Consider the following 11,054-nt stretch of genomic DNA (forward strand, 5'->3'; position numbering starts at 1 on the left):
AGATGTAAACAGAACGGTTTATTGCCATATATGAAGTTTTTGTTTGTTTTATACAAGTGTTGAACACCAGAAGTGACAAATCGTTTTGTGCTGCAGTCACAAGAGCAAAAATCACTTTGGTAGATGACAATATATTTTATGCAAATGCTGTTCCCACAAACATGAATACATTTTTCTTCTGGCCAAACGTATACAACAGCAAATCCGAAAAAGGTAATATCTATACAGGCTTGTAGTCCAGCTTGGACTCCAGCTTCTTTGAATCTGCCACTTTCCGCACAGCTTTCATGAAGTCTTCTTGTGTGACGTACTCTCTGTCGGAGCGGATGGCAAACAAACCTGCACATATTAAGTCGACGTAGATAAGGTGTTATGTTCATAGAGAGGGCGCTTGTAAACAAACAAGCTAATCATGTTGAATGTCTAACCTGCTTCTGTGCAAACATTTCTTAAATCAGCTCCGTTGAAACCGTCCGACAGCTTCACAATGGCTTCATAGTCTGTACAGAAAGGCAAAGATTGTCTTCTGTCTCATGATGATGCATATATAAACACAAACATTGAAAAAGTAATGTTTTGCTAACCTATTTCGCCATGCTTGGTGATGGGACTGGAGTGGATTTTGAGAATGTCCAGACGAGCCTGTTCATTGGGGAGCTCGATGTCTGTAGAGCAGACATGCATTAGTGTACAAAAACAAAATACAATTCGAAGGGTATCTTACGGATTTTGCGGTCGAGCCGGCCGGGTCGCAACAAGGCAGGGTCCAGAGTGTCAGGTCTGTTTGTTGCCATGATCATCTTGACTCTGTGTAGTGTATCAAATCCATCCATCTGGTTCAGCAACTGTCAAGTAGCACAGCAACAAACATGTATCACAGCTCATTTAATGAAACGTCGCGAGATACTACAGTGCCTTATTTACCTCCATCAAAGTCCTCTGGATCTCTCTGTCAGCAGAGGTTCCCTCAGAGAAACGTCGGCCGCCTAGTGGGAACAACATAAAACGGTTCAAATTTGACATTTTAAACGTACCCAAATTCAACTATGACACGGGCCAAAACACTATTGCAGCAGACAATCAGTGTCTCTCACCAATGGCATCAATCTCATCCATGAAGATGATGCAAGGCTGATGGTCCCTGGCATAGTTGAACATCTCTCTGATGAGCCTGGCGCTCTCACCGATGTATTTGTCAACGATGGAGCTGGACACCACCTGCAGGGTAACATCAGCTGAGAAGCCGAACGAAAGGTAAGGCAACTTAATATGACCACTTACCTTGAGAAAGTTACAGTCCAGCTGACTTGCAACCGCCCTGGCCAGAAGTGTCTTCCCAGTACCTACAGGGGCAAACAATAATCCATCCAAATGAAAACAATGTTGTCAAAAAAATAAAATGACTCATTATAACAAAACATGACTTTTAACCTGGAGGCCCATAGAGCAGGCAGCCTTTTGGGGGGATGATTCCAACTCTCTGGAAAAGCTCGGGATTGGTCAGGGGCAGCTCTATCACCTGCCATAAAATCAAAGCAACATTATTTGCGATGTCGCTTTTGTGACACCTTTTGACGCTTATTAGGTATATTTTTACCTCTCTCAGCTCACGGATCTGTTCCGACAATCCACCAATTTCAGAGTAGGAGACGCTACCGGGGTCTTCATGGGACATATTGTACACCAGAGGGTCCACCTCTCGTGGCAGATACCTAAAAAAAAATTTAAACATGATGAGCTCACCGTACCATTTTGTGTAAGGATCCCTCATTTGTCAAACAGCTCTTACCTCTCGGCTATTACATTTGACAATAAATAATATATAACAGTAAATAATAATTGGGATCTCCAATATTTTCCGGCCAATGAGAGCAGATGGATTTGAAATTAGAATCAAATAAGTAAAACATCCAGCCTAGTGAGCCTACCTCATTATAGTCAGCGTAGTCATATCCAAAGCCACTCTGGTGCCTGGCTTCAATTGTGACTTGTCCAACTAGGATAAATAAGAAAATAAATGACAATTTTAAATTTGAGGTGAGGGTGATTAAAAGATTGTGAACCCCCCCGACACGAGTATGTGTTGAGCACCTACCTGTCTGCGACATCCAACCACATATCGAGGACCGTTTGTGGCCTTGACAATGACTGTAATCAAAACACAAACATTAACATCACATGAATGACAGTATGACAAAAATGTAATTTAACTTACATTTCTCTTCTGTCAGCTGTTTGAGGACTTCTCCAATAATCTGCAGACATAGAAGCATTGATGTGGTTATGACTAAAATGTCTTTCCCCGATTAAACTATATTTCACCAATACAAGACATTAATTATTAGCAGGGTAATATTTACAAATAAAACTTCTTACCTGACCAACACTCTGCAGAGCTTTGAGGTCATTCTCTGACTTTTCATACTGTTTAGTTTGTTCTCGAAGCTGTTCCCTCACTGAAAATCAAATGGAATGGAGGACTGCGTTTTAATTTCAAAATAAACACGTAAAGGACTTTTTTCAACAGCTCAAATTAAAAACGCCTCCAAGCTGGCTAGCCGGTTAGCAGTGGTATAAATGCATGACAAAACACGACAAACTAACGATTACAGTTATGTGACGTTATTTACATTTATGTTCATTTTTTGCAATTCAACCGGTTTTCGTTAAATTCAACATAACTGGGCTTGTTTATTCCACGTTAGCATCTCGATATTATAGTGGACTTCCATTCAAATATACTACGATGCTCACTGCATGACAAAGCACTAGCTAGCCAGCCAGCTAACACATACTGGTTGTATGATACTGTAATTTATATAAGCGCAATACACAACGCGTACACTGTCATTAACTTGTCGATACATGCTAAATTGCATCTTACGTTCTTTTAACCGCCCGTCTACTTCCTTGTGTTCCAATAATTTTTTACGGTAATCTTGCAGCGCTTTCTCCCTGTTGTCCGCCATGATGCCGCAATGGATTCTGGGTATCAGCAGCGTCACTGATTGTTTTTGCGGGTCAGGTCAGCACCAGCAGTTGACTTTGCTGAGCTCTCTCTGCAGCAAAAAAAAAAAATCGGAATAATCCATACTTTTGCAAATCAATATTTGATTTGTGTTTATTATACTGTCACCTTTCTAGGTTGTATTTTACCATATGTTACTAGTTGCTCATCCCTGCACTAGATAAACGTGTGAAAGCCACCGCTGGAGCTCCCTAGGCAACCCCTGGTACCTAAAGTGCCGAGGGCAGTCGCTGAACGACGCCCGGGCAGAGTTCCAGGCGTTCGGATTGACTTACATGATCGCCCGCTGGAGCGCTAACGGGGAAATGTCGCCCTCTGGCGGACGCGTCTTTGTAAATGAATGGGAGCAAACGCAATGACACAAGACACTTTTAACCCTGTTTGTCTGCAAGAATAAATTGAATTATATATTAAAATTGATTTGTTCATTCCTTTGTTTTCTCTGCTTTTGTGTTTAACCTACACGATATATTTACTATGGCAAAACTGATTTAACATATAAACAAAATAATTTGTAAGTCTATAAATTTAGTAAGTGCATATATGGGCAAATCAAAAGAAAATTTTTGTGAAGTCTTTTAATAAGCAGATTTGAAACTATATGGCAAACGTATTATACCAGAATCATTTCCGTTAAGATGAGAGAAAATTTGGATATTTTTAGTTTTAGTTTCGACGCCCCTGCTTATCAGACCATTCAAGGTTCGGCCTCTAGAGGCGCTGTTTCCTCCCCGGCTGCTGCGTGCAGCGTCGCAGCCGGAAGGCCGCCGAGACCGTAGCTGCCTGCTGAAAAGGAACTGCGCAGCGCGGCTGCTTCAGGAAAGGGGCTGTCTCTGGGGAAGCCAGCACACAAACCTGGACTTTTACAAATAACCACCACCACCTCGTTAAAATCTACTAAGATGACAGCGGCCAGCATTTCTCCTCTCTTCGACAGTGAATTCTCCGACAAGGTAAATGAGTGCTATGCGCGCACCGAGTTTAGAACAAACATGCTAACGTTAGCATTGACACTTTTCTGTCAACTAGAACGAAAGTCCGGTTTCGAAACGAACAAAGCCTATTTTTTACACGCGGTTACGCTTTACGTTTCCTCAATAAGGTGAGCACAACCATTAATATCTGCTGATGGCTTCAGTGTGTAATCTTTACGCAAAGTTTGCAATATCACGTCAGATGACATGAACAATGTTTTTGGCGCTAAATATTTTTTTTCGTCAGTGTCGTGCCAAGTTAAACTTTATTAACATTATGGCCGAGAAATTAAAACGAGCCACAAGTGTTGCAACTTAATTGACTGCCGGTGTCCAGCTGTTTAAACAACGCCAGTGTGACGTAACAATTCAGTTTTTGCTGTCATTTGTAGTCTCATCAATAGTGGGCGAGGTAGAATTGCCAATTTATTTATGACCACCGCGATTTGAGCATAAATTGCATTTCTGTCAATTCGAAGGTGATATTTGATTGTGATTTATCACCTTAATTCGTTGACATTTATACGGATTTTTTCTGCTCATTTTTTTTTTTTTTTTTTTTTTTAAATGTTACCCTCAAACACAAACCCAACTTTCTCGGGCTATAAAATTCAAAGTGATTTATTTGCTAAAAATAATTAAGCTAATCAATTTGAATATTAATGATTTTTTCTTTGGCATATATTAAATGAAAAATAGCTTGAACATGATTTGCAAATCACTTTTATTTTTAATTATGTTTAACACAACGCCCCAACAAGTTTGTATTTAATTGACAAAAAAAACAAACAATAAATCTACCGGTCGGATTTGTGTAAGTGGATGAAGGATTGACTCATGCTGTCTGATACTTTACGCAACCATTAAGAGGCAGGCTGGAGCCCCAACGAATACTATTTGTTGACTGTCAGTCTTGCAACAACAAACACAGATGGCACGCAGTAACTAGGAAGTCAGGCCCTCGTCTATGCTGCCATTTCTAATCTCTTGCTTCCCCGTCTTGGCGTTCAGGCCAAGATGTTGAACTACAACCAGGTGTGTGCCGGCGCTGGCAGCCATATCAATTCAAGCCGTTACAAGACGGAGTTGTGCCGGCCCTTTGAGGAGAACGGCTCCTGCAAATATGGAGACAAGTGCCAGTTTGCCCACGGCATGCACGAGCTGCGTAGCCTGACCCGCCACCCCAAGTACAAGACTGATCTGTGTCGCACTTTTCACACCGTTGGATTCTGTCCGTACGGCCCGCGCTGCCACTTCATCCACAACCCCGAGGAACGCCGTGGGCCCTCGGCACACCCGGTCTTCAACAAAATGGGGTGCCCTCGCCTCCAGCACAGTTTCAGCTTCGCGGGCTTCCCCAGCTCCAGCAGCTCACAAGATAGCCCCACCTCGGTCACCCCGCCTCCCACTCGCTCCACGGAAGACCTGACCGAGTGGTCCAGCAATCGGTTCACCGACTCCAGGCAAGAGATTAACAGCCTGTTTGGCCCCAGTTGGGGGCCCCCTTCTGCCTGCGAGCCTCAGCTTCCAGCCCCACTCTCCCCCACCATCCCATGCTTTTTCCAGCCAGCCTCAGAGGGCCCTCCTAGCCCTCTCAGCTCTTTGTCTGACCAGGAGGGTTACCAGAGCAGTCTTGGCAGTCAGAGTGATTCCGAGTCCACCCTCCTGGATGCATCCCGCCGGCTTCCCATCTTCAGCAGGCTCTCTGTTTCTGATGATTAAGATGATTTCTATATGGAGTGAAGAGGAGGAAGACCATTCACCTCCTCCCCTCACTTCACAGCTCTGTTTGCAGAACGACAGGGATCACAAAATCAGATGCCTTTTGACAATTTCACCTTTTTTGTACCCCTTTCACTTGCAGTCGAATCGATTTAACAAAATGAACAATTACTAACCCAGTATCGTGTCCATGCGCAATGCCCCCCTGGCTGGTGCCATGTTGAAATGAATGTGAACCATTGTGGAATGTAGCTCCGATTTATAAAGCAGTAAAACGCACACTCTGCATTGGAAGCAGCAGTAATGAGCGAGGGCAGCGTGTGAGCTGCATATGTTGCAGTGTTGCCATTCTCCAGGCAGCCATTGCCTGTCGCCACGACTTTTTAAACCTCCCTCTTAAAGCTCAGTGTTTAATTTATAAGGATCACCTCAGCTAAGTGAACAAGAGGACATCAGTGGAGATTATATTGTTTCTTTCTTTGTGTGTGTCTGTTGAAGCCAACAATCCTCCTCACCAAACCTTGTTTCTTTCAAAAAAATAATGCTGAGGCTGCGATCCTGTAGATGTATCGTGAATGACTACCATCGAGCATCATTTATGTCGATTTCCGAGGAATTTGATTTGATACTTGCGTCGCTAGTAGTTGCCATGGCTTATGTTTTGATGAATTTTTTGATCACTGAGCCCCCCGTGATGTCAATAAGAGGTGGGCGTGTCACCATGTTAAGCAGAAGGTGCAGCCTCTTAGTTTTCATTGAAGTTTCATTCCTACATGTTGAGCAATCGCTTATGGTCTGTCATTCATTTAGGAGACTGAGACCCTGTCTTAGTCGATGTCTTTGTCAGCCCAAGTGCTTTGGTTGATTCTCCATGTTCATATCTATTGTATATTTATATTAGTATCATTATTATTATTATTGTCTAGTTTATTCCTTAAAGCCCTAAGCGTATAGGCTTTGGTTGTCACTGCTTATTTAACAATTTCTATTTATTTCTGATCTTAAGCATTTTTACGTTGTATTTATCTGTTGACGGAATAATAGTATATATTTTCTTTTGTTAAATTATGATCTTCCATAATCGTAAGATTGTGAAATCAATTTTCTTCTTTTTTTTTTTTTTCTACAGTAATATATTACACTGCAATGACATTTGTTTTTGTTCTACTTTGTTTTGGAAAATTAATCTCAATTGAAAGCAAAGTGCACAAAAGTGTAGCATTTTTATTTATTTATCTCTTGCTCCTCCCATGTGTTGGCCTCCAGGTGGATTTTTTTTTTTTTGGTGGTCTGAAGGCGCAAATGCATTGCTCAGTCATGAGCACATTGTGCAGGTGGTGTTCATGCTCTATTACCATAGTTGGAATTTTGCACTAAATATTTGGGAAAACATTCCTGTGCCTCTTGACATGAATCTACAATCGAGAACAATATCTTATACATTTGCTAACGGAGGTTGTATAGATGGTAAAGTGACCAATGCTAGAGATTTTTTTTTTTTTAATCCAGTTTACTTCACCACCTGCATTGGCAAATGCTGCTTAGTGTTCTAAGCCTCTAGAATGTAGACTGGTTCTGTCCTCATATCAGTAATTTTGAATCAGGATTTATGTCATGTGATGCATCTCAGAGTCAGTCAGGTGATTAGAGAAACATCTCAGCTAATATTGAGAGTAAAACAAGCTTGCCTTTTTTTTCCTCCTCACTCCCGCACAGACGTACTAGCACTTTTTGTCTCGATAATGATGATGTAGATGATGATGATGTAAAGGTTATTTTTGACCACTCTTTCCCATGAAGTGCCTAAAAAAAATACATTCCAGGTTTCCCAATTTTCGTGCCTTCCTATTTTTATGGTATGAATGCTAAAAACCTAAAATGTATTCCTATAGGTAAGAGGTTAACAGCATTGGAATTCAGCTGCTGCTGTTCACTACAGTAGTGTCTTTAATGGTTTATTTTGTGATGACAGATTGCAGTTAAAACCAATAAAAATTTGTTTATATTGGATGTATGAGTGTGTTTGTGAACGTTCAAAGGTTGTCCTGATAATGCAAACATTGGCTGACCCTCAAAAATGTACTGATCATTTAAATGAATCACAATATTAGGCACACCAAGTTTTAATTGACATTTTATTTGAATGAGCTCCACAACACCCTTGAATGAAAAGTGTATGCGACTCCAAATGGTCAAAAAAAATATGCAGCCAGACAAACAAGAAGGAAGGGTCATAAATGACACCATTGTTACCTAATTGACAAACCCTGAAGGCTCCCCCCCCCACCATGGGAACTGAAGTCATGGGAATGGGCACCATAGTAACAGCCTGTCGAAGCCTGTTAATGATCTGAGCACCATGAGTTGTTTTGTCCTGACCAGTCAATCCTTCCTTCATCCTCAATTTCTTTCCATAGAGGATTTTATTTTATTTTTATAGATCAGTGATTGGCGAGTGGGACAACCAGACGACAGTTTTGCATTGTTCTTCTATTGCATTATAACTGTGGTCATAACTTTTACTAGACTTGGAGCATCCACTCAGGTTGTATCGAAGTTGATCGCAGTTCTCACTCTGATAGCCTGGAGGCTGGGATCAGTGCCTTCATAAAATGTCTCATCATTTCCTAAAACGCACAGAACAAATATCAGCAATCAAAAACGCTGTTAAGCACAGAAAAAAAAAAAAACAACTCACCATTGATACAGATTCCTTCCTTCCCGATTGTGTAGTTCAGCACAGCAAAGGGAGCCACAGGTGACTTAGCGACCAATAACTGGATGGAAATACGGTCTAATGAAATAAAAACTGAATTAGCAAAGGTATAGGATTATAATTTAGAATCCCACCTGTCTCTTAAATCCATCAAGATATTGAATGATAAAACGTGTGTTGACAATGTGACTCCATGTGTTTCCCAAAGCTGCTGTCACAAAGCCTGAATCCCCTTCAGTAGCTGAACCAGAACCTGAAAAAGACAAATAAATGCACATTGCCTCTTGAATTAGTTTATTTAGTGTGAAAGTGAGTTATACTTTAGAAGCCCCAAAACGATTCTGCTGTTCCTGCTCAGTACTCACCTTGATGCCCTATGTGAGTTGTGATCTGGTTAGTTAGGACTACCTGGGGAAAGAGAACAAATTCGAAAATCTATGAAAAGTGGTCAAATATGTCATATTGTTGAATATAATTTAATTCATCACAGCTTTCCATAAATGGATCTTTATTGATTTATTCATAAAAAGCTTTGTAGCTCAGCTGTTGGGCGATATGAATATTTACTCATTTTCCTTGAGTACCAACTCAGAAAATTATGTAATTGTATTGCATTTAGGACTAACGCTACTGCAAAACACTACTGACATCTAGTGGTTATTATATGGTATTACATTTGCAGAGACTGATAAAAATGTGATGGATCACTGACATGCATTGTTTGAAAAAAAATACAAAATCCACCCCGTTAACATTGCAGAACAATGTGTAGTACTTACGGGTATGTTGAATTGATGGGCCAAATATTTGAGGGTGGAAGCTTCTTTTCCCAGCAGGTTGCTACGGTGCATCAGGTTGCCAGGTAACGATGTGTCAAATTCCTTTCTAACCACTGAAGCGACTGAATCGAGGATTATCAGGCCCGCTCTGGTTGAGATGATGATCTCCTCCAATCTCTCCAGTCTGGCAATTAAAATAGATGCGTTTAGAAACTGATATTCCATAAATCTCCTTGTTTTGTGTGACATATATAGCATTGTAAATTGAATTTCCTGTTGGGGGAATTATAATGAGAATAATAGATTGGATAATAATAAATAAATAAAAAACTAGTTGTGATTTTTTTTTTTTTTTAAATCTACTGACATGAATAACAACATTGAGAATGGTTTCACTTCTCAAAATAAAAGTCACTCTGGTATGACGTACCTGCAGAGGACATCCTGGCAGGTCATCTCCCTGAAGATGTGGACCCGACCTGCCATCTGCAGGACTTTCTCCTTAGAGCTGAAGTAGTCGGGGAACTTATTCTGTGCAATCTCCACCAGCCTTAGACCGCACACAGTAAATTTGATCACTAGATAAGTTGTCATGCTAACTCGTATAGTAGCTGACTCAATATGTAACCTTTCAGCAGAGAACGCAGACTCAGTGTCGATGTAGATTACACTGCGGTCCAAGCCACCCAGTTCCTTAGGCAGAGTAGCCACAACGCTCAGCATCAAACAAAATTGAGTTTTCCCACAGCCAGATGGTCCCGTTATCTGCAAAGAGTATCGTAATCAGCATCTACAATCTAGTAAACCAATCAAATGTTTTTCTATTTACTCTTGTTTGTTTATACTGTTTATTTCTTTGGTGCACCTCTGTAATGGTTCCACATGGAAGACCTCCTCGAAGCACTTTGTCCAGAGGAGGTATTGAAGTCGAGAAGAAAGAATCTGAATGACGTTTCCAAATCTCCCAGACCTGTCAGAAAAAAATAATTTTGTTTTGTTCAATCTGCTTTGATTTCACTGTTACCATGAGTGTAGTTTGTAACCATCATTAGAGATTATGAATTTGGTGATAATTCCATACACGATAGCTCCTCATGTAGAGTCCATTTGCTTTAAACTGATATTAATAAAGACATCCCCTCATATTTGGAGAAAGTCTGTTGATTTGTGAGTGCAATTGTATCAATACCCAAGCGTGTGAGTGCCAAAACACTCTCCTATTGGTAACTAACATAAACTGGGGCTTCTAGGGTATGCTTTTACACTCACCGTGGTGAGTGGGGGAGCAATGGCCTTGCTCACAGTCTCCAACAACTCCAAGGTTTTCTGGTAACTCAATCCTGCAGCATACATCACTTCAAAAGCAGTGTGTGTCAACAGATCCTGTGGAACAATATCATGCTGAGTGAGACATGTATGTTTTCATTAATGCACATCATGCTACTACTACTATTACTACTACTACTGTTACTACTACTACTACCAAAAAAAAAAAAAACATACCAAGATAATGGGTCAAATACAGTCAAATGAAACGTACCTGACAGTTTTCTATTTTATGTCGTTTAAGTTGTTCGCATAACTCAGGAGAAATTCCGGCTCGCTTTAATGCTCTTGACGCCATTATTATATTTTTGGAATACAGTTTTTGTTTTATTTTCAACCCATTCTAATGTTTAGCCGGTTAAAGCAAATAAAACTCCGTTGAGTGCGTCACTGGTCTTCTTCGTTTCATATTGCATTTCCTTGATTGATACGAGACGAATAAAATCGGCGGTCAGAAAACTGAATTCGTGCCGAAAACACGCCCCCTTTTTTAATGACGTCATGCGCGT

The 11,054-nt window shown here is 40.8% G+C and overlaps 3 protein-coding genes across 3 annotated transcripts; 1 reads left to right on the top strand and 2 right to left on the bottom strand.

The window, feature by feature from the left end:
- Positions 1-5: 5 nt before the first annotated feature.
- On the bottom strand, positions 6-3,047 carry psmc6 (proteasome 26S subunit, ATPase 6). The gene is made up of 14 exons (XM_049756052.1): positions 2,885-3,047; positions 2,377-2,456; positions 2,216-2,255; positions 2,096-2,148; positions 1,929-1,996; positions 1,598-1,712; positions 1,432-1,519; positions 1,282-1,343; positions 1,095-1,218; positions 925-986; positions 725-845; positions 585-665; positions 429-500; positions 6-339 (listed from the first exon to the last, which is right to left on the bottom strand). Exons 1-14 carry the CDS (start codon positions 2,967-2,969, stop codon positions 221-223), a joined length of 1,170 nt encoding a protein of 389 aa, XP_049612009.1. The 5' UTR covers positions 2,970-3,047; the 3' UTR covers positions 6-220.
- Positions 3,048-3,777: 730 nt separating this feature from the next.
- zfp36l1b (zinc finger protein 36, C3H type-like 1b) lies at positions 3,778-7,734 on the top strand. The gene is made up of 2 exons (XM_049756064.2): positions 3,778-3,981; positions 5,014-7,734. The coding sequence occupies exons 1-2, from the start codon at positions 3,931-3,933 to the stop codon at positions 5,722-5,724; spliced, it is 762 nt and encodes a 253-aa protein (XP_049612021.1). The 5' UTR covers positions 3,778-3,930; the 3' UTR covers positions 5,725-7,734.
- A 108-nt stretch (positions 7,735-7,842) lies between these two features.
- rad51b (RAD51 paralog B) lies at positions 7,843-11,030 on the bottom strand. Its single transcript, XM_049756055.1, has 10 exons — positions 10,760-11,030; positions 10,489-10,602; positions 10,085-10,189; positions 9,848-9,984; positions 9,650-9,769; positions 9,220-9,403; positions 8,806-8,848; positions 8,575-8,693; positions 8,423-8,501; positions 7,843-8,351 (listed from the first exon to the last, which is right to left on the bottom strand). The coding sequence occupies exons 1-10, from the start codon at positions 10,841-10,843 to the stop codon at positions 8,266-8,268; spliced, it is 1,071 nt and encodes a 356-aa protein (XP_049612012.1). The 5' UTR covers positions 10,844-11,030; the 3' UTR covers positions 7,843-8,265.
- Between the last annotated feature and the right edge of the window lie 24 nt (positions 11,031-11,054).

This window comes from Syngnathus scovelli, chromosome 20 (genome assembly GCF_024217435.2).
Source record: "Syngnathus scovelli strain Florida chromosome 20, RoL_Ssco_1.2, whole genome shotgun sequence".
Lineage (NCBI taxonomy): Eukaryota > Metazoa > Chordata > Actinopteri > Syngnathiformes > Syngnathidae > Syngnathus > Syngnathus scovelli.